At 46.6% G+C, this 22786-nt stretch overlaps 7 protein-coding genes across 7 annotated transcripts; 2 read left to right on the top strand and 5 right to left on the bottom strand.

Moving 5' to 3' along the window:
- Positions 1-2039: 2039 nt before the first annotated feature.
- Positions 2040-2590, bottom strand: ATNIH1004_002776 (RidA family protein; the record flags this gene model as incomplete). Its single annotated transcript, XM_033567461.1, has 3 exons — positions 2040-2141; positions 2220-2369; positions 2429-2590. 3 exons carry the CDS (start codon positions 2588-2590, stop codon positions 2040-2042), a joined length of 414 nt encoding a protein of 137 aa, XP_033429456.1.
- A 1523-nt stretch (positions 2591-4113) lies between these two features.
- ATNIH1004_002775 (AFG1 family ATPase) lies at positions 4114-5976 on the bottom strand (the record flags this gene model as incomplete). Its single annotated transcript, XM_033567460.1, has 4 exons — positions 4114-4458; positions 4516-5032; positions 5084-5534; positions 5595-5976. 4 exons carry the CDS (start codon positions 5974-5976, stop codon positions 4114-4116), a joined length of 1695 nt encoding a protein of 564 aa, XP_033429455.1.
- Positions 5977-6899: 923 nt separating this feature from the next.
- Positions 6900-9200, bottom strand: BEM1 (phosphatidylinositol-3-phosphate-binding protein BEM1; the record flags this gene model as incomplete). Its single annotated transcript, XM_033567459.1, has 4 exons — positions 6900-7802; positions 7876-8637; positions 8956-9057; positions 9195-9200. 4 exons carry the CDS (start codon positions 9198-9200, stop codon positions 6900-6902), a joined length of 1773 nt encoding a protein of 590 aa, XP_033429454.1.
- Positions 9201-12793: 3593 nt separating this feature from the next.
- Positions 12794-14440, bottom strand: ATNIH1004_002773 (SAC3/GANP domain protein; the record flags this gene model as incomplete). Its single annotated transcript, XM_033567458.1, has 4 exons — positions 12794-13010; positions 13063-14115; positions 14167-14308; positions 14368-14440. The coding sequence occupies 4 exons, from the start codon at positions 14438-14440 to the stop codon at positions 12794-12796; spliced, it is 1485 nt and encodes a 494-aa protein (XP_033429453.1).
- A 576-nt stretch (positions 14441-15016) lies between these two features.
- ATNIH1004_002772 (ESCRT-II subunit protein VPS36) lies at positions 15017-17093 on the top strand (the record flags this gene model as incomplete). Its single annotated transcript, XM_033567457.1, has 3 exons — positions 15017-15117; positions 15255-15390; positions 15441-17093. 3 exons carry the CDS (start codon positions 15017-15019, stop codon positions 17091-17093), a joined length of 1890 nt encoding a protein of 629 aa, XP_033429452.1.
- A 526-nt stretch (positions 17094-17619) lies between these two features.
- Positions 17620-19854, top strand: ATNIH1004_002771 (uncharacterized protein; the record flags this gene model as incomplete). The annotated part of the gene is made up of 1 exon (XM_033567456.1): positions 17620-19854. The coding sequence occupies one exon, from the start codon at positions 17620-17622 to the stop codon at positions 19852-19854; it is 2235 nt and encodes a 744-aa protein (XP_033429451.1).
- A 189-nt stretch (positions 19855-20043) lies between these two features.
- On the bottom strand, positions 20044-21673 carry ATNIH1004_002770 (uncharacterized protein; the record flags this gene model as incomplete). Its single annotated transcript, XM_033567455.1, has 3 exons — positions 20044-20665; positions 21149-21455; positions 21526-21673. 3 exons carry the CDS (start codon positions 21671-21673, stop codon positions 20044-20046), a joined length of 1077 nt encoding a protein of 358 aa, XP_033429450.1.
- Positions 21674-22786: the final 1113 nt, after the last annotated feature.

Below are 22786 nucleotides of genomic sequence, written 5' to 3'. Positions count from 1 at the left end.
GTGGGGATAGCCTAAGTGCGTGGTGATACGGGTGGCTACCCTCGCCGCCTCGTCAGGGCCTAGCCGGCACAGCCGTGGCAGTAACAAAGGAAGGGATCAACAAGCAGTTGGGATTATCCATACTCCGTAGTCTAGTCGGATTTTCTCGTTTCGTTTCCTTCCAAGTGAGTTCCACACAATATGAAGCAGACACAAAGGAATGTGCGTGATCAACAGAGTGTGCATCACTGATCACAGTCCGAAGACTAGGACCGATCAGGCCGACTGCGGTCGACTTGGCTGTCCTCCGTCCGCCCCTTTTTTAGGCCAGTTACACTGACCATCCACTGTGTCTCACCATCACCAGTTTCTCAAATGTCAGTTTCTCGTTGGTTTGGTACGGAGCTCTATGGAGCATTCTCAACTACTAACTACTTCTGCGGCTCCTTCGTACTATGTAATATGTTATCACTCTCAGAGTGGTCCCAAGTATGTTCTTAGGTAGGCCCTCAGCAGAGGTGCATCAGTTTTAGCGAGAAGCACTATTGGCCTTGTGCGGAACCTTGTACGGAGCTGGCACAGAAAAGATGCTCACCGAAAGATTCAACAATGCTGAGAGCTGACTCAAATCTTAGTAGCAGTCGGTGTGACAACCAACTGCTAGAGGCCATCAGGATTATAGCCCGAAATCCATTTGCATGAATTCTGGCCATAGTTCTCCATAGCATCGGTCAGATACCACTACGTTGGTACTATGCCTTCTGCGTCAATTCAACCCAATCCTAGACTTGCTCGGATTCTCCGCCCTGACATGAATAGGAATGCCAGTCTAACCATTCAATTGCGAGCATTCTGGGGCTGAAACAATCCTCATTCCATCCCTTGTGTCACAACAGTCAGCAATCAGTAAGAACACAGCCAAAGGAGCAGGGGACAGCATACTCCGTAAAATGAAAAATAAAACACGTGGTGCATCATTCCTGATCGAGTTTTGCTTTTTTGGGGTGAACCTGTGTCTGGTCTCTTTTTCGGTTGGTTCGGAACTTTAACCCATTCTGGCCAGGATGATACCTAACTAGTCGTGCGAACTGCGAAGTGCGAAAGCCGAGAATATCCGATCAGCCTGATCGACAAGTAGATACTTTGATAGGACGAACCGAATAACCGTGCGTTCTATCCACTGTCCAGCTCTGAATCTTGAGGTCTGCGTTATTCTATTTTTGATTTAGTATTTTCTATTCCTGGTAAACGCCATGACTCCTGCATTCATAAATTTATACCAGAAGAAATGAAGAGACCAATTTTTCCTGGCGATTTGCATGATCGACTAGTCCAATGATGATATGCTCCATATGGAAGTAAAAAGAGTGACACCAGACCAATGGAAAGCGTCACATTTTCCCCTTTCCAATAAAACGGATGAAAAAAGGCCAACATGTAGAAACGGCTGCTTCAGCCATGTCGGTTGAACCAAGGACCACAGGCGACGCTATTCCTGTTCCTGAGAAGCGGCTCCACAGATGTCCATACTCCATTGGCTGATAACCGAGATCTTGGCGTTCGTAGCCAAGAACCAGTTCCAGACTACCAGACATGCAATCATGCCTACCTTATTGGAAAGAGTACTAAGGTAGGTACTACTCCGTACCTTGGCCCAGAATTGGCATTCCATAATCATTCCGGTGACTATCGTCTTGGAATTCATAAATATCAGCCTTAGTGTCAATAGGCTTCCACATGAAACGCACGATCTCCACTAGGTCCAATTTTATTGGTGGTACGGAGCATTACTCATTGCCATGATGCAATTATTGGGAATATACTGAATACGAAGAACGATCCAGTCTATAAGACCAGTATGTTCCATGACAAATACTGCAGGAGAAGTGTGTAGGATCCCAATATTCTAGCCATGTGGTCATGGGTGATCGAATTCCTTGTATACAGTTACCAGATATATATATTACGCCAGACTAGCCCGTAGCAGGCTTCCCTTGCGACCGTTGCAAGTCCGCTATCTAGGGAGAACAGCCTCGCCTCGACATATTAGAATCCTCGATCTATAACCGAGAGTTCCGATTGTCCCGAGTAACCAATCCCGAGCATTCAATCTCAACATCCGTGCCAAGAGGCAATGTTTTAACTGCCACACATGTGCGCGCCTGGACCATCGAGTAAGAACAGGGATGTCACAACTAAACAGACGACATAGGCCATGGACAAAAAGAACCTCGACATACTGGTTTGGGATCCGCAAAGAAGGAACTGTAAACCTCGTTCACAGCAGTGAAATCTCCCATATCCGCTAGGAAGATGTTCACCTTCACCACGTCTTGGAGACTTGAACCACCCGCTTCAAGGACGGCTCCCAGATTTTGAAGGACTTGTTTCTGGGCCTCATGAGCCTGAGGCATTCCAAAACAACAAATTGAATTGAATTGGAACTTACTGCGCGGTTTTGAATAGGACCTTCCACCATCTTCCCTGTGTTGGGATCCACTCCCACCTGACCAGAGCAGTAGACCAGGTCCCCAGCAATCATACCCTGCGAAAGGAAAGGTGGAGGCAGGGGGGCCTTTTGGGTTCTGATGGGGGTTCGTGCCTTGGACATGGTATATTGCTGGGATTGATGCGTATACCGTGGAGCAGTACGGAGTAACTAGGGGTGGTAGTGGGAGTCATCCATCTTGATGTCATTCATTTCGCGGGGACCTAAATAAGTTACCCCGCTGCGAGATGACTAATAATATCCCAGTCAACACGGACAATTGTCGCTGGGATTATGAAATACTCCATACAACAATTTCAATTGACGCTATCTTGACCCTGTTTATATTAAATTCTTATATTATCACACATTCCATGCTGTACCCGTCCTGCACGCTGTGCCATCTACCTATACAGCCGAACACAGAGAACTAGCTATATATTATCTCCCTAGCCAAGACCCACAACATCCATTTTGCTACAAGTACACATCCAATAACTTGTACATGTTTCTAGGAGATCGCAGACTCTCTAGAAAGCCAATTGTACTTCAGAGTACGCTGCAAGTACTTATTTATTGTCCAAGCCACCAACTTAGCATGGCGCGTGCCCTCAACAGACCCCCCGTCTTCTACCACTAGGGTAAACAGTAAACAAAGAACTGTTTATACACCCTGGTCAGGGGAATAATTTAATAATTATTCCTCGCCACGCTGTAGCCGAAGCACTAAAGACATGACGTTATATATTGCCGAAGGCGCCAGACTAGTGTACTGCTTTGCTGCATTGTAACCCTATCAAACTGCTATCTTAGTAAGTATACTCCATGTGGAAGCGCCCAGCTTTTCAACGCTCTTTACTAAACATCATATTACTAGTCCCTGATACTAATTTACTGAAGTGTACCTGTACCTGTCCAATGTGACTTGTCGTATTTTGGGGTAACGCCAGTGCAACCATGAACCGTAATATTGGATATCGATCACCAGTTAATTAAAGATGACGACCGAGCTATACATCTAATTACATTGGCAAATTACTTGACTTCCCTGTATAGTTACTTGGTATGCTCTCAACGAAAAATTAGAGGTACAGCGCGGTCTTCTACTTGTAAACATGTGGACAAAGCGCAATCTCAACTTGTACTTTGCCCAGGCTACCATGTCCGTAGGTGCTACCATAGCTATTGATGTTACGTACCCATAATTCTATCCAACAGTCCGTGGCTTAATATCCCTAATTAAATTACAAATATTTGTTTATTTATTTTCAGTTATTGCTACGTCATGACTAGGACGTGGCAACCCATCTGATAGTTCCGATGTGTTCTCTGGGTTTGGTCTCGCATTATTTATGGCAATAAAAACTATGCTAGTATTGGACGGCTTCATAAAAGTGTTGGATTGGAAGAGCATTACCATATAAGTATAGTTAGAACAGTGGATAGTATGCCTGTACAAAGCTATGCATATGTTGTATATATTTACAGACATATACTCATCTGAAAATCAACGCTCTCTACCAGGAATATATCCAAAAAAAAAAAAAAGGGGGGGTAGAAACAATCAAGAGGAAAAAGGCAATAAGGTATAGAACACCAACAATGACCTCTAGAATGCCATGCAAAAGAAGATCCTCCGGGAAATTCTACATGTTATCTTCTCCCCAATGACTCCGGACCTTAATCCAAGCATCACGGTCGCCTTTTCCCTCTTCGGCGGTCATACCAACCCCTAGACCCCTCTCAACCCACTGCTTACTGCCCATTTCGGATAGACGCGAGAGCGCACGGGCAAACGCGAAGCGCTCCTCGTCGCCGCTGAATATGGAGTTGGACTTGAGGGCTTTCATCGAGAGGCCCAGGTCGTCCATCATCATGCGCATTGCATCCGACAAATCACTACCGTCGGCCTCATCAAGTGAGCTTTTCATTTCGGATTCGGAGATAAAGAGGTTAGTAAGCGGCACTGCCGTGGTGAGAACAAGTTTAGCCTAAGTCTGTCAGCAGATGTGGTAGCAGTCGTGGGCGTCGAACAGTCATGAACGCACCCTACTTTCATAGACAGCATCGATAAAGGTGATGAATCGCCGAGCGAGGTCACGTTGATTGATGTTCATTCCTGGGACGCCGGTGATAATGAAGGCATCGTAATTCCGGACCAGCTCCAGGTAATCAGCCGCTCCAGTGGCGCTGCCAATCAGCTGCTGAAAGCTGAACTTGGCAGCTCTGCCACTGGCCAAGGGCACCTGGATCTTGCGACCCCAGACCTCCTGTGTGGTGGGGTGCGGCGGGTCGTTGATGGGATCGCCCAAGAAGTCGAACCATTTCTGTGCATGGCGGTCTGCATCCTCACCCAGAGGGTGATAGTAAACGCCTGATGGAGGGCGGGGGATCTTGCGATAATCCGTGGGCGAGTTCAAGTTGATCACGGCCAGAGCGGTCTTCAAGAGGTTGATGCATGGGATGAAGGACTCTCGCTGGATACCGTTCTTATACAAGTCATCGGGGTGTCTGTTGGACGTAGTAATAAGTACAACTCCATGAGCCATGAGGGACTCGAGTAGCCTAAGCAAATCAGCCGCCAATTGATATTACCTCCTCATACACAAAACTTACCGTCTCAGAATCATCGCATCAGCCACATCGGTGCACTGAAACTCATCAAAGCAAAACACGCTCGACATTTCCGCAATATTGGCCGCCACTAGGGGCAATGCATCAAAATCGTTGCCATATTTCATTTTCACCACGTGCATCCGTTTATGTACATCCTGCATGAAGTTGTGGAAATGGATACGGGACTTTGATGAGATATTGGACGGCAGCGTATCGTAGAACAGATCCATAAGCATTGTCTTCCCGCACCCAACATCTCCGTACATATACAAGCCTTTGGGAAGGGATTCCGGGACCGTCAGCTCCTCCTTCAGCTTACCCCGTGCGAAAAGAGAGCCCAAGAAAGATGCCTTGGGCTTGGGGTCCAGCGATTCAACTTTCGGATGGACGACCGGGGGAGGGTTGTAGGATCGTAGCCTTTCATAGAGGTCTTGAAGCTTCTCAATGATTTCTGTGGACAAACCCCGAGTGTCAGTCCTCTCGTTCCCCTATTGACAGACAAAATACATACGTCGCTGATGAGGATCATCCCGCAACCGACCCTTCTGCACCCTTAAATCATATTCCTGTAGTGGACCACCCTGAGGCCCAGCTGTGGCGTCTGTGCCTTTCTCCTTATCGGCATTGGCCGCAACCCCCGTTGCGAATCGTCGCACATTCAGGCCACGCTGTAGCTCTCTCTCCCCCAACTGGCCATACACTCGACTATCTGGTAGTGTCGCCCGACAACCTTGCCGGTTACCTTGATGCAGATGCGCGCCCCTTCTGCATTCCCTGATGTACGTTGGCGTCGTACCCCGGAGTGCGGCAAGAGGTAAGAATACCTTCCTGCGCCTCAGAGCGCCCGGCAGATAGTCGGCGCAGAGTTTCGCAGACGACCCGCTTACTGACATCTAGTAAGCGGTGTTTTTCCCCAACGATTTTTTTTTCTTTTGGCGCCTGAGGTCCAACGCATACAGCTATTGCCGCTACAGTATGGAAACGCTGAGACGGGATTCTTGCAGGAGGAATAGGACGTCTCTCCTCCCGGCTGGGAAATACTCGGCGAAACGCCGATGGGCACAAGGCGAGGGGAACAGAAAGAAAAGTACAGAGTAGAACACACCGAACAGCGGCCGATTAAAGAGGATGAACTATACACACCAGTGTACAAGGAAGTTAAAATGGCTACGGTTGAACTTAATTCCGCTTGTAACCAGGTGATATGTTAGAATGGGAAAGAAGCATTGCCCCAAACCCGAGGCGAAAAAGAGCCAGTCTTTCCGAGTCAGTGTCATGTGATCGAGACTGGAAACCCGCAAATAAATCCGATCAATGCCTTCAGAATAATCTCCTAGAACTAGATATTGCACTCGAATGCTGCTCACGAATTCAATCATTGAGAGAGAAATAAGTGGTTAACGAATCCCACAGTGGCTGTATATGCAGGTGAAGGGTTATGTACATATAATCGACTGTGCATCAGGAAGGGTATGTAAATCAACAAGACATGCAGGAGCCCACTGCGTATAGTAGAATCAAATGCAAATACAGAACATCAAGGAGATACATAGTAACATAACATTTCGGACGTCTCGTTCTTAATCATGCATCACTCAAATAATCAAGATCAGCCCTTGGGGGCTGTGGGCTCATCAGAAAACATTAGAGACCATAACACCGGTGCACCAATGAACAGAAGCAAAAAAAATAAAAATAAAAATAAAAATTTGGAATAACAAAAAGAAATAAAATAAACCAGTCATAGATGATCAACAAGTCTATTGCAAAATGTCGAGGGGAAAATTATGTCTATGCAAGCTCCTGCCGAGCGCCCTTAAACGAGACCAACGTAGAGTGTGAGTTTGGAGTTGCGTTGGATGGCAGTGTCAAGATCACTATCGCTGACAAGATCAATGTATGTGCCAGACGGTTCATCTTTGTACTGCACCGCAATATCTTCTTGTATTTTGAGGCGATCCACGAGCTTTTCCTTAAGCTGCAGGACGCTGATGTCGCTGGGGACTCGTATGGCAATGAGATCATCCTGGAAAAATACCTTGACCTTCATTGCGCCACTACTCGACGTGGTCGAGACCTGTGTGATCGAGCTCGGCTGTCGGTTCATCGGTGGAGGACCGCCATTGCTGTGGGATACGGAGAGTTGTCCCCGCTGGTGTGCATTCATTTGAGCTTGAGAAGACTGGCGGGACGCGCTCCGTGGTGGTTCCTGCATGGATGACTGATGTGAGCCGCCGGAGAAGCGAGTATCCTCGCCAAATGCGTTGGGGTCGATCTCAAAATCACCCGCACGTGGGGCAAAAAGCTGTCGAACCAGTTGACAGCGGGAAATGTGAGGAGGCATAGATAAGAGTTTTTTGATGTACTCGTCCAGGTTCTGTCGGCGTCCATTGGAGATGGCATCCGTAACGTGCGTAACGGGACCAGGCATGAAAGGTAGTGTTCTCGCCTTCCCTCGATTGCCAGCTTCTTCCTCAAACTGGGTCAAAAGGGCAATTTGGAAATCGTAAAAGTCGTGATAGTATCGAGACAATTCCCAGCAGCGGCCATCTTCCATCTTCGCCTCGATGATGTACCAGTATTTATCATTATCGAAACAGTAACGTGGGATTGACGCCGATACCGGAGCCACGAGGGACTGGCGATGGTGGTTTTGCGGCGGGGGTTGAGACATGTGTTGTGCGACGGACGCTTTGCTAGCGTTGCGACTATGGTATCCCTAATCCCGATGGCATTAGCACATTTGAGCCTTACCGTCAAACCCGAAGGATGTGTGTATATCTGCGACTCACATAAGTGTTGCCATTCTGGCTCAAATGGCCCATACTTTGGTGGCCCGCGGACGTCTTCTCGGCTCCAGAGGTGGCAGACTGCATGGGGGACCCGACCGTATCAATCTTGCCCAGGGTGATACTGCTATTTTTGTACTCTGCGGTCATTTTCTTCCACTCCTCCACCTTGGGCACCCCGGCACGTCGAACGGCCTCTAGAGGGTCTGTCACTGCCTGGCCCGATTGCATGTCCCTGAGTTCGATGAAAGACACAGGGATGAGACCGGGGCCACCCAGACGACCGATAGGCTTTGCGACAAACCATTCTGGATTTGACTGAGCAATGACGATGATCGCTTCACCCGCTTTAGCGTCAAGTTCATCAGGTCGCTCAGCCTGAAAATCGTACTGCACAATGCCATAGACCATGGGGCTCGAGCCCTTTCCCAAAGTCGACATTCTGGGAAAAACGTTCTGCTTTGGCGAGATAACGGAGTCTGGTCCGGAGAAGGTCGCTGAAGCTCGATCTGAGAAGCCCGAGTCGTGATGCTCTTTCTTCTTATGAAGGTCTACTGATCCCCCACTGTTTCTTTCGTTCTTGCCAATGACTTCGAAAAAGGACACAGGAACCAACCCCCTGGCACTAGGGATGAGGGGATTGCACGCTTCGTACCAATCCAAGTCGTCCTCCCTGCTGATGACGTGAAAGAAGTCTCCCTTGCTAAACGCCAACTCCTGGGAATTCCCGGGTTCTGGTTGGTAGTCGTAAAGAGCCTTGATAACCTACGTGCAGGACAGGGATGTGGTTAATACATGCGCGTCAAGACGAAAGGGAAGGAGTTAGGACAATTAAAGCCAGTGGTGGGGGGAGGGAAGCAACAGAACAACATAAATGTAAAGGCTGTGCTTTTCTTTTTCCCATACAGAAATAATAAGTATATTTTTATTTTTTAAAAAAAAAAGAAAAAAAAAGGAGTTAATGATGGGAATAATAAAAAGGAGCTAAGTGTTGAGCTGGGAAAGAAAACAAACAAAGTAAGGTTCAGAAGGTTAAATATTATTATTAAGAGGGAAAAAAAAGGAAAAAAATAGCCTACGTACCTTTTTCGGAGGCAGAATCGCAATGGCGGACTTGGGGGTTATGGAGAGGTGGTGGTGGTGGGGTTTGGGGTCTTTTTCCCCTTTGAGAGACCGTCTGATGGCCTAATTATTTGAATGTTAACGAATGGTGAATAGTGATGGATGATGCTTGGTGGTGTTGGGCTCTAGCAAGCGACAGTCGAGATAAACGAGGGGCGGGAGAGGGCGAAGTGAAACGAGGGGCGACTGAACAAACACACCTTCATTCTTCAGGTGAACGAACTAGTTAGCGCCGAGGTGGTCGGGGGTTCGAGGGTCTCAGTTCCGCACGTTGTTGGTTCAAAGAGAGGCAGGGTAAAAAAAAAAATATATATAAAAATAATAATACACCATCCAATAGAACTCTAATAGTAATATCTCCGCCACCAACAAGGAAGTAGAAAAAGGTGGTAGGTAACGGAGAATTTAGAGATAGAGAAAGGGGGGAAGCGACAGGGAGTTAGAGAAAACCAGATCCCAAGAAGGTGAATGAGAGAGAGACAGAGGGACAGATAGGGAAAAACAAAAAGAGAGAGAGAGAGAGAGAAGAGAAAAGGGGAGAGATGGAAAGGGAATCAGGAGTGAAGGACCAGGATGAACGAGGGTTGTAATAATGGCGATAGTAGTTTGCAGGTACCTGGCTTACTCTGTAGGAAACTAGATAGATAAAAGTAGCCAATGTTAGTGCCTAGTTGTCGGCGCAGGAAGTAGTACTTCGCAGCAAATCCTGCCGAAGATAACTCTGATGATAATGCTGCTGCGGATAGTATGAATACTGCTTGGATGATGGCAGAAGAGACCACTGGTTTCTCTTTGCTTTCTGGGATGTTTCACTAGGCTCTTCTTTCTTTTTTTGGCCCTTTTTCCTCTCTCCGTGTTTCAACCACAACCACGGATGGATCGGTGTGGTTGATCTAGAATTTTGCGACAGTCCAAAAAAATAGTGGCCCGCTTTGTGATTCCCCCGCCCCTTAGGTTAGGATAGGTTGGGTTAGGCTGTTTGGTATTGGATGGATGCGCAATAATAGTACGCAACCAGATGACAGCCCTGGTGAGACACTTTTCTTTCTTCTTCCCTTTATGTTTCGTCTTATTTCTATTCTTTTCTCTCTGAGGTCTTCGCTTGCTCGGGTATATAACAGAAAGAGGAGAGCTCAGCGTGTGGGTGGTAGGGTGGCTGTGGTCAAAGTGAAACTGGGAGGACGCGCTCGTGGGGTTGAATCCGGTGGTGGCTCGATGGTGGCGGGATCGCAAAGCCGGTTGGTTGGATCGTGGTGGCACTGGGTGGAATGGAACTTATGGATTGTAAACTGGCCTTGTTCGAATGAGATTGAAAAGAAACGTAAGCACTTTGTACGTGGAATCTCTCGATTTTGATGGCATCGGTTTGGAGAGACTTGGCAGCCTTGTTAATTAAATTAATTTAACCAGTCAATGGAAAGAGATCTGAAGATTTTAGATTAATTAATTAATTAAATAGGTTAGGTAAATGTACACTGTCCAATGCAGTACCGTATAATACAAGAAATAAGTGGATTCTACGGAGTACAGTACTTAGTTCTCATTTGTATGGATCCCTCTTCATTGTTTTCTTATTGGAGGGGGAATAAAGGGACTATAAGACAGTATTGAAAGAACAAGAAGCAACTAGTGGGAATTAGTATTCATGACAGGCGGGGTAGAGAATCTTAACGTCAAGTACACTGGTAAGAGATCTATGGAGTAGAGAAGTCACCAGATATGCCAAAAATTAAGAGAGACGGTCCTGTACAGGATGGTACCCACCGATCAACAATCGTCTTCATCTTGGTAACATTATTTCGTTCTTTAGTCTATTTCCATAATCATCGGGAGTTGCTCCCGGCTGTCACTTGTACGCTACTAACTTGACTAAGGTTAGCACTAGCTGTCTAAGGCTAGTCTTGTGATTCAAATCCTGGTTGGTCCTAATCTCCCACTGCTTTTACACAGTAGTGTTGTTGGGCAGCTGTGGAGATAAGTGGTTCTTGCCCATGGTACAGAGTTACACTACATTTCTTGTCCTCTAGGAAATGCCTCTGGTAGATAAGGGTGGAATGTACTAGAAAAAAGGATAATCCCTCTAGTACCACAGTTCCACGTTTTAAGCGGCACATGACAGCAAGAGACGTGTATGATCACATGATCTTTTACTTTGTTATCATCTTTCGGAGCTTAGTAGCTTCAATGTCCACGTCAAGAGGAACATGCCATTTTAACCTATAGTTAATGGCTCGGAAGGGGTTTGTCTATACATGCAGTGTCAGGTATGTTAGCCTACGTGTGTGCCCTATGTCCTATACTAGGACAAAATCTGCATGGGGGCATTTTGCAAGGCTGAGAGAAAAATTACATGTGCGGAATTAGGGTTTTGAATAATATTAACCTTGGACTAGATCAACATACCTACACAGTAAGATTGCATAATCTCCGTACCTATGGTAAAGGGACCTTAACCTAAAGCCCTCCACTTACTCTATCTCTGTACTTAGTGGAACAATGTCCCATGGTTAATTTCCTTCAGTTCCATGCATCCTACTTTCTCCATGATGATCACCGGGTTTTGGGGGTACGGTGTTTCGAGGTTGGAAATAGGAAGGGAAAAAAAAGGAGGAAAGAAATACAGTGTGTACTATGTCATAGTATTACATCCATACATGAGATCTATGTCACCTTTCAGAGCTGCATTATGCAGTCACCCCGACAAGTAGATCTTAATTACATCTAGATCTGTCCTCTTGCCAATATGTATTATTATAGAGTGGGGGCAAATTTTCGCCTGGATTGAGAATATAATTTGTGGGGCCAGTACATATACATGTACTTCTCAAAATACGTACAGCATACACCTAAGAATCATGTACCTTTTTTTCTTTTCTTTTCTTTTCTTTTTTTTTGCATTAAATAAAAGAATTCTGCTTAGAACCTGCTTCGGTTTCTTGCCTCTTAGACTGTACCCGTACATACACTTGTTTTGGTGGGTCATCACTATGCTGCTCTATGTAGACACCTGTCAAGATGTTTGTATAGGTGCTACATAATTGGAACCGCGGCTAATAATGCAGGTAGGAAGGTACTGAAGCAGTGAAGATAAACGGCTCTCTTCTGAGTATATACTCTGTAATCTTGCCGGTCTGAAGAATCCCGTCACTGGCCCTTGAATCATCAACGTCCGTCCGCGACGGGCATTGTCTTGTGATGGGCAGATGACATCATCTGCACGCTCTAGTTTTGGTGGTAGGTTGGTCGGTACGTAGTATGCTTTCTTATAATCTTGCCTGCGTTTTAGGTCTTCCCCCACAGCCTCCATATAAATGTATATATAGAAATTGATGTAACATCGCGGCACCAGGTGAATAGTTTGCAAGTCACTGTTAAGAGCTACAAGGTCCATGAACCGAAGATAGGCAAATACGTTGTATTTCAGAGACCATTTACTCACGAAGAATAGAAATGGAGAGACCAGAAATGGGCCCAATAATTAACCGAAGTCAGTCTCGGTATACCCACCCCAATCTCACGCCCATAGCCAATCCAGTGTATAAATTTTTTTAAAAACATACTATCATTGCTTCCGGAGTCAAAAAGGGTATATAGATCTTCTTTAGTCATAAGCAAGGGCCATGGGACGCCAATATTGGAAACGGTGTAGAAAGGAAGTAAAAGGGGGGAGGGGATAGGGAAAAGAGAAGACCGAAATAGGCATGCATTCACAGGAAATGGGATGCATGGTGACGTGATGACAGGCTGGCTATGTATGTGAATGAGGGCGTGAAATTAAAACTATTCAAGCGTAGGAAATTCAGATCTGTCCCTTGATGTCGATAACTTGATGAGCCTTAGCTTTTGCAAGTTCGAATAACTGGTTGGCCTTGCCTCCAGTAAGCAATTTTACAGCTCCATCTTTCTCCTGGAGTAAGTCTTCAGAAGTATTATCCAGAATAAAGCGCGCACTTTGCTCATCAGACTCGAAGCCCAACTCTTCGGTAATAAATCGAATTTTTACGTCAGGTTTGTACCTGTTCCTCCAGAGTTAGCACAGATAGCAAGCAACTGCAATATGAAAACCACGCTTTACAGATGGCCGCAAGCGCGGTTAGTCGCTCCCGATCCACGAACATATCCATAAGGTAAGCGCCCATGTTAGGAGTATCCAGATAAAGCTGAAAGAAACGGTGATAATTTCCAAGGGCAATGGCAGACCGGACATCCAGGGCATGTTTCACAGCAGAATCCCGCTTATCTGCTGGTGTTAGATCTGCTAAGGCGTCGTTCATGGCCGTCCAGTTGCGGGTATGAATGAAATAAAGGATACGGTACGCCTTGAATTCCATAGGGTGCCCACCAAGCTGCTGGGCATATAATGCCCGCAGCTGGGTTTGGCACTGGTTATACTCACCAAGATCTCCTTTCTCAAGGGCGATACGAGCATGGATCTCATACACACTCACGGTGAATTCGTTTCTGATATGCTGTACGGTCAAATCCTGTCGTAATGATTTGAACTGATCACATATGTAGCCATAGTTGTTGTCGCGTTTCCATTTTTTCTTTAGAAGATCCAGTGTCTTGACCAAGACTGGGAGAGGGCGAACTGTATCCGGGTTCGGTGCCGATGTCAAACGGAAGTAGTTCTTCTCTAGATTTTGGCACCTTCCAACAACAGGTCCGTGATCCGCGCTCGGGATAGGCGATTCAGCACGAGATGACGGTAAAGATCCATTTGTGGACAGAGGTTCCTCAAACCGTTTCCTCCGTATCTCCAGATTAGCTTTAGACTTACTAGTGGTTTTATGATCTATGCGTTGTCGTTTGTCTGTGGGGGAATAAGTGACTCGATTTTCAAAAACATTCTGATGGTTAGTTTGCCTCCAGGGTGGACAGCTGTCTTTGTCCCCATGGAACTCGGCCGACTTTCTCTTTTTCGACCAGTCCTCTGGTTTCTGGGAAGAAGCTGCTCTTGGAACAGCCCATGATGATACATTTGAACTGGCCAAGATCCGGTTGCGCTCATTCTGAACCATGACTTGCGGTAGAGGCAAGCTGGCCCAGTCGATCTGATCGAGCATGTTACTCTCTGCTGCTTCGGTGATGACAGTTTTCAACTTCGTCTCCATCTCCTCCCTGCTAACGGAGGAAATTTGGTTTTCTGGTGTGAAACTGCGTTGTACATACAGCCGAACGGGTGCCGGCCACTCTACTCGTTTGCGGGGAGTCGCTTCCGTGGCTGGTGAGGTGGTCGAAACTGAAGCCGGGCTGGCTACTGTTGTGGGGACAAGGCTACGGCGTGCTTGGACCGGGATATATGCTGGGTTGACTATGTCCAAAGATTAGAAACACCAAGATCGATGGGACAACCTGTGTAAGGTCACATACCATGTCCAACGTATGAAGGAACTGTGGTGGTCGCCGATGCAGTGGCACGCCAGGGGGGGGGGCCGGAAGTCATGGTCGAACGAAATCTAAGTCAAGGGGCAACAACCAAAACAGGGATTCGACAAAGAAAGACAAAGGCAAGAAACAAAAAAAAAAAGAAGAAGAAGATGGAAAATGGAGTTCTGATGGTAGAAGGCAGTGAGTATGAACTACGGATTGCTTGGTTCGAGGGAAGAGAGTTCAAAGCACACTATTCCTATAATGAGTAGGCTCCACCACACATAATATGACAAGAACGTAAAACGATATTCTAGTAAAAAGAGCTAGAACGGATATCCACAGTTGAGGTTCAAGTTCACCCTTTCGACCTCGTCAAGAGAAGTAAGGAAGTCATGAAAGGATGCTTCGCTTAAGACGAACTTCCTGGTGGAGATTTTCCTTGGCACTAGAGGTCTCTGTCGGCTCCCGTAACTAGTTAGCTAACTAGTTAGTTATTGGCTTGGCTCTCTTACGTCAGCGCGGGACGACATTGTGATCATGCAGCCGCATATCAGAAGAGAGTAGTTTGGTCTCCGCACCCCATGGAAATCTGAATTGTCACTCTCTTCACGGTCTTATATGGTGGGGAGATGCTGGATGATTTTACTAGATGTTTTTCAAGTCTTTGGATTTAACCACTGCACTCCGCCCCTTACTGTTGCCTGATGAGACTTTACTGTTTGTCCAGGATGCGGTGGGGTTGTATGAAGGGTAAGTAACTGATTATACCTCTCGGTGATTTTGTACAAGAGTGATATGCCTGTGGATACTTGTGTAGGATCTGGCCTCGTGCATTTTGCTTTGTAACTTATGGATGACATCGTGCTGACATCCCTTGACACTGCCAGAAAATACAAAGTCTCCAACTACCAGAATGGTCATGCGTACCTCACGTCCCATCGAGTATGCTATGTGGCTGTTGACGAACCGCGCAAACACTCAGTAGCCGTTGACCTGAAAGAGATTGATAGAGCAGAATATCAAGTATGGGGCAGTCCAGCCTCTATCTCAACACATAGGCTTACTCATAATAGGCAGGCTTCCTTAAGTCATCTCCGAAAATCACCTTGTATCCAAAGCCACTCAAGAACAGGCTTGACGGATCAGGAGGTGCAGGCTCTAGCCCATCCAACTCACAGTATCCACGACTCCAGTCTACGGGATTGCAGTCGCCACATTTCCATACGCCGGTGCCACAGATAAAAGCGCCCACCCCTCAGCGTGTTAACGCTACATGGATCTGTCCCATATGCTCATTCTCCAATCCAGTACCTTCCAACTTTGACCCTTCGACAGCGACCGTGTCCACTAGTATACCACCTTGCCTAGCTTGTGGAATAAGGCCGCCTTTCACAACCATCCTGAAGGCCACCATATCTGCTGCGGCTAGCCGGGAGGGGACTTCGATATACCCGACTATACTTGAACCAGCATCTGAGAATATTGTCCAAAGTAGCAGCGTCAGTAACAGCGTATCAGCTTCGCAACCTGGTCTTTCCATCTCATGTCTCCGATGTACTTTCGTGAATCACCCTTCTCTCCCCGAATGCGAAATATGTGGCGCCCCCTTAAATTCTGCTGGTGCATTTCGAGATGCTGGAGGCGAGCAGAAACGTGCAGAATCCCCGGCGCCTTTTTTTGAACAAGGGACTATTAAAAACACGGAGATCACTGATAGTATCAAATTGTCTTTTCGCGGGGGTGGTGAGAAGACATTTCATGAACGGTTGAAGGGCGCCTTGATTCAACGTAAATGGCTTCTTTACGATGCGCCACCGGTGCCGCAACAACCTTTACGGTCTACCCCCTCTCCTAGCTTGACCGCAACCGCCCCTTATAATGGCATTGTGCCCACCCAGACTCGCTCACCGGCGGTCGGGATTGCAGGCCTTGAGCAGCGAGGGCTAGAGGCTCGCAGGAACAACGAAATGGTTATTGGAAATGCCTTTGAGGACCTCGAAGCACTGATGGCGTCTGCAAAGCAGATTGTCGCTCTTGCCGAAACTCTTGCTAGGGAGTCGGGAATAGCCAATGATGAGAGCTCTGTGGAGGCCAGTACAGTACTTTCTGAATCAGCTGCAGCACTGGGAATGGTAACAACAAAGGATATGCTTGGCTCCGGTGCTGAGAACCTTTATCTTTCGGAACTATCACGGAATCTTGCCGAGTATCTCACTGATGACCGAAAAGGGATTCTACAGAAAGAGGGTGGAATTATAAGCCTTATCGACCTTTGGGCAATCTTTAACAGGTCTCGGAATGGAGTGGAACTGGTCAGCCCTTCTGATTTCCAGAGGGCAGCAGAATTGTGGGAGAAATTAAGGCTACCAGTTCGTCTACGTCGTTTCAAGAGTGGCCTTCTTGTCGTCCAGAGGTATGACTGGAGCGATGAGAAGACCATCCGCCAGCTCCAGGACTGGATGACAGAGCTTCGGCGTATCCCCCCACCGGAACCCGTGCCTTGGGACTGGCGACTATTTGGGCGTGCAATCACTGCACAAGAGGCAGCACAACGATTCAAATGGAGCGTTGGGGTTGCAACGGAGGAGCTTGAAATGGCTGAGGATAAAGGGATACTTTGCAGGGAGGAAGGTATCGAAGGACTCAGGTTCTGGAGTAACTACATCACGTTGGAACAGGACCCACAATCCATCGATGACCTAGGAGTTTTAGGCCTGGCTCTTTGATATACATGTCTTGATATATATGCTGTGTATAGGTTTCGCTTTAATTACTAGAGTATTGAGCCTTTGGTTTAAATACTAGCCATCGGAGAGTCCCGTAGTTTATTTTGAGTGCCAGCGAATTCCTGGGACGAGGTCGACCTGGAATGGACAAGCATCTACTGTCATCCATAATTCGATGTATGAGTGGATCTATATGTGTACTGCGTAATATTCGGCAGACCCACTCTCAGATGACCCCGCATGACGGTTGGCGCTCTCTCCGCTTTGGAGTATGTTCATCAGTATACCCCTACATCATCTCTCTCTGTCTACCAGTGCTTCAACTTTGATCATCTCTAATTATCAGCCGTGCATAGTATAAATTTATCTGCTATTCGAAGCCTCGCCTACTCCAACCCTTGGGCCACTGATGTGAGCGGACTGGTCCTGGACCGTCCCAATCTGGTCAATACCTGCTGCTCTACCTTTCGTTGGTATAAGTAAACTAGCAAGTTAGCTACAGGCTGCCGCAATCAAACCTGTCACCATGGATCTCACTGCATTATTATTAAACCCAAGATCTAAAGAGGTTTCTACGATCTTATCGAGAAACGACCGCCGGATTATATACCCGACTTGTTCACGACACCTGAAACCATCAATCCAAACCCGTTTGCTATGGAAAGGTACTGGAAAGATACATGAAAGCAATAAAACCAATTCCCAGCGGGAGACGGGGAAATATCGGCGGACTTTTTTGTTCAGGATATATGGCAGAACTCCTCAGCTTTGGCGGACTCAAGCGGCCTACAATCGCCACCATCGGCAGTGGAACCTAGGAAAGGATATGAATTGGCCCAAATTGATATTTCAAGACTCTAACATCGGACAAAATTCTCAGAAGCGGTTTTGGTGGGATGAAAGAGCCCGTGCACGGCAGAGGATGGAACAAATCAAGAAGGAGATAGAGGCCGATCCTTATGGAGTGCTGTTTGGAAGGAGGCTGGAGCCTTTCAGCGCTTTGAATAAATTTGAAGACGTTTTTGCATCTTTCTATCGTTCGCTTTTCGGTCTCGACAAGGCTGAAAACTTCCGATCCTTCGACACGACAGCGCATAGGAAGACAGCCAAACATGCCTCTGCAGAGGTTCCCAAAAAAGATAGTCAGTTCAAACAACCAGTGGCTGATAGTACTGCAAGCTCCCTACAGGAATTCAATACGGATAATCTCGAGTTTGACCCTATCAGTGGCCGCATGGTACCAAAGGGATCGAGTGTCATTGATGTGCCTGAAGAGAAAGGGAATGTCAAAGACGCAAGCCCAGCAAATGTGCCTGCCAAGAATTCCGAATCGTACAACGAACGCACTGGTTACCTGTCCTCCATTGATCGGCCGGATGCCATATCGCAGTTTCAAACATCAGACGCTGAGACTCCCGGGTATTCCTGCAACTCCGGGACTTCGCGGGAGAAAGTAAAGTTGGTGTTGGGGCCAGAGGACAATAAAGGATTAAAGGAATCCCACAAAGATCAAGCAACGAGGGAAAGTGAATTATCTGAGCCTCGAGAGGTGTGGAGAGAGAACCCGATCGAGACGTCAAATAATGAATTTGACGAACACAAACCACTTCGGTCTATGAACAAGGATACGAGCCATGACAAGTGCGATGGAAATGAAAGCTTCGTACCCCCACACCTGGGCTTTAATGCTAAGATTGATCCGGTGTGGACGAACTCTTCAATTTGCGATTCTTCGCAGCATACGGAGACAATGAGAGAGGAGAACGAGAAAGCGGAGGATTTGGATATCTTGAACGCCAGCGACATCCGCTCTAGTTATATTTCTAAAAGGTTCAATACAAGTCCGGAGTCACAAAAGCGAATACGCGAGGATTTGGATGATGCCTTTGATGCATATGTTGACCCGGCCAGCGACATCGATATCAAACGTGTCCGGGGAAGATACAAACATCTCGAGTCTAAACAACAGCTGGATGGAGCAACCACCGGAACTGAAGGCTCAAATGTGGAGTCATTCAAAGAATCCCATCCAAACAGCAAACGCGAAAATGCAGGGCCTCCAAAGCAATTTGAGCTGTCACATAGCATGCAACAATTACCCCCAGAAAGCACCTCATGTACCGAATCGTACTGTGTTCTTGCATACGATCCTTCCACTCATGAAGTGACGCAAGCAGAGGCAATGTCATCATTGCAGAAAGCGAGTGAAACACCTCATCCTAGCGAGGTTCTCTCCCGACTAAACAATCTATCCAAGTTTTTGCCATATTTCGCAAAACTGAATTCTGATGGCTATGAGATCGTGTCTGGCAGTGGTGACGTGCTTGTATTCAGGAAAGTGCTCGATACTGGGAACTACGATACTGGCTCTTCTCTTGAACAACTTGCAAAACAGGAGCAAGAAGTCAAAGCATATGTAAGAAACGAGCCCCTCTTAGATGAGGAGTCTGTGGAGAGATCAGGTCTATTCTTGGGACAACGTCCCGAGCAAGAAATCAACGCTTCTAGCCCCCCCAGACCGCTAGGGAGGCCTTCTGCGTCTGATGAAGAATCCTTTCCGAAGACTCAAACTACTCCCAATGGCAGGTCTAGAATCGGTCAAGTTTTGCGCAGAATGTTCATTAGCGGCGTTGCCACAGCGGCAACGTGTTATGCTCTAGGTGTTGTGGGTGAATATTTTCGCACGGGTGGTCAAGATGGACTAGGTATCGATGCGTTCACCGAGTTTGAGTCGGAAAGACGACGGAGAGAGGCCCCGTAGGTTGAGGAGGAGTTGTATAATATTCGTTCCTAGGTAGCATGATATGAGCCTCAATATGTACGATATAACACACCCCTATTGTCAGTTAATGAATAATCACAACTCCATTTACACGTGCCTCTCATTTATTCCCACTTTTTAACACTCCCAATTCTGCCCAACACTCATTCAACTTGTGGAAACGAGCCCTTAAGGGCCATTAAGAACCACATCGTCATCGTCATCGTCATCGACATCGTCATCGACATCGTCAACGTCTTGCCCATCGTCATTCTTATCTTCCCAGACCCATTCCCACCATGGCTGGCGAAAATCTTTAAAGCCTCCAATCCGATCGTTAACCGACGAACGCATTGCCTCTCGTGCCCAGAACCGCTCCCGATCTTCCTCGATTTTCTGCTTCTCCACCTGCTCCAGCTGTCTCTCCTGTTCAGCAACATCCTTTTCCTCCTTGGCCGCTTTCTCCTGGCCCTTTTCATCTTCCGAGCTGGGCTCGTCGCCTTCGTCGTAGGGGTATTGCTCAAAGATATGCTGCAGGACACCGCAGCGAGCACGACCACTCATCATGTACATGATCAACCCGACGATTAGTCTCATCGCGGCGCGGAATTCGCTCTTGATCCATAAATCGTACTCCTGGCTCCCTAGGATGCGAAATACACGGAAATCACGCTCCCCATCCGCTGTGGACAGTTTATCCCATTCTACCTGCTGTGTGAAACGCTCTATGTTCTGCTTCGTATAGAAACGTTCGTTGGGGTTCTTGGCGATGAGCTTATTCAGTTCGGAATCGGATGATGATGGATTGTGTCTGCCGCTCCATAGTCTGGAAGTCTTGTGGCCTGGGAATATGCCGCGGAAGATATGTAGTCTTGATCCGTGAAGGCCAATAAGGTATACTTCCTGGTCAGGAAATTTGTCTCCGGGGGGATGCAATCGGTGGATATGAAGGAGTAACTGTGCTAGAAGAAGTTTGAATTTCCCTTCTAGGGCGGACTCGAGCGATTGTTTCTGCTGTGTTGTCTATCCAAGCACATCAGCTAAATCATGTAGTTTTAAGGAGGAGGATTCGCACCGTTGATATAGGAAGAACCGCTCGACTACAAGGTGCCTGTGGATGAGAATCAAGACAAAGGATTCCAGCTGTAAAGGGTGCATCGCTGTGTTTCTCACGATACCCAGTCCAGTATTCCATCTGACAAGTGAGCAATCTTGGGCTATTTATTGTCAGTGAACACCTGCTTAAGAGGATATAGGAAATAGGGTACTTAACCAGTCATTATACCGTACTCACCGAAGAAAAAAGTAGGAAAGGTTATCCTCCATATCCCGCGAGATATTTAACATATTCATGACCTCGTCCAGAAGAGCATAAACCACCTGACCCTGTATCTTCGCCACGTCATTGAAGTTGAACCTGCGATTACTACTCTCACAACGACCACCATCGTTCTCATACAGACCCTTCCTGAACTGGGGTGCCTTCTTAAGCGTCTTATATACCCCTCGGAAACGAATATCGATCTTGGACCATTTGCTCAAGTTGACGTGGCGAGCATCTTCCACGCCTCGGAAGACCCAGAAGGTACGTTGGACGACAGCTTAGCAACGGTTAATACAATTCTCCTGCAAAGACGCGACGGAACCTTTGGAAAGGTAGGGGTGACATACAAGACTGATCCGCCTTGCGAAGGTATCGAGCGGGAACAATATCTTCTTGGGGACGATTCAAGAGCACTTTCGCCTTGAGACCGTGTACGTCGATGGTAATAGGAATGTTTTGCTTCGGGGATGTAGCGAGATCGATATCCTGCTCCATGATTCCAGAGTGCTGGACTGGATGATCTGCTGGATGATTCATCTTTCATCGTGGCTGATCGATCCTTAGACAACTTATAAGAAGAGGACAAAGAAAGAAAAGAGAAAAAAAAAGTGTCATTGACAGTGAATGAACCTGTCTTAATACATTGGACAATGATTCCCCGGGGTGTAACTGGGTAAAACACCTACCTATTACTGCACAGTTTGTCTTCTCTGTCCTTTTGATAATTTTCTTTAAATCATTTCTCTCTTCTGTATGGTAAAAATATTACAGTTGCTTTGTTCTAACTATGATTAACAGTCTACCTTGGCTTCTGCCGAATATAAGATATACACTGGAAGTAATTGTCCTTCCAACCTCTCAAAGAATAGACAGAACCTAACTCAAATGGCTCTATCATAGTTCAACACATGGTGTTCGAAGTACATAACTGAGGGAACGCCCTTGCCTCAAGTTTGGTACTATGGAATTGAAGAAGCTAACTACTATACGGAACCGAGTAAGTCATCGGATAGCCAGCAAAAGAATCTAACTTTTGATACAGTTTAATATAAGTTGACAAATTCTTTAAAAATTTTCAAGACTGTAGCATATTCTAGACACAAAAATGGTATTTTTAATTCAATTGACAATCTACTCTTGCTCAACCCTCTCTTCTGATAACTTTGACTTAACGACATATATATTAAGCGACATATCATCGACTTCTATGCTCATCTCAAGCCTGTTTCTGGCATCATGAAATATTGGACTTCATTTGGAAGATTAGCATATCGGGAATGACAATAAGGGGTTTGTCGATCAATATGTCGCAGGCAGGCTTCCTGTCACCGGAACTGGCAAGTATTGGATGGGTCAATTGACCCAGTGGCGTCATGAACATTGTGCAAACCTATTTGTCTTTTCTCGTATTAGTATCAATGGAATACCTTCCATTCTTGTTACGAGCGTAGGCATTAGACAACACATGTGATGTGTAACCAAGCCTTGCTGTTCTTCTTAAGTCGTCAACCTGTTCTCGCTTCATATTCAAGGCGAAATGTTTCTCGGCATTTGAAAACGGGCTCGAGATTCCCCAAACTCACCTGGCCACATTTCACTGTTTATTAT

The sequence above is a fragment of the Aspergillus tanneri genome (genome assembly GCF_003426965.1).
Source record: "Aspergillus tanneri strain NIH1004 chromosome Unknown AapTan_1_pilon_pilon_pilon, whole genome shotgun sequence".
NCBI lineage: Eukaryota > Fungi > Ascomycota > Eurotiomycetes > Eurotiales > Aspergillaceae > Aspergillus > Aspergillus tanneri.
The sequence above is the reverse complement of the archived record's forward strand: the minus strand, read 5'-3'. Positions and strand labels throughout refer to the sequence as shown.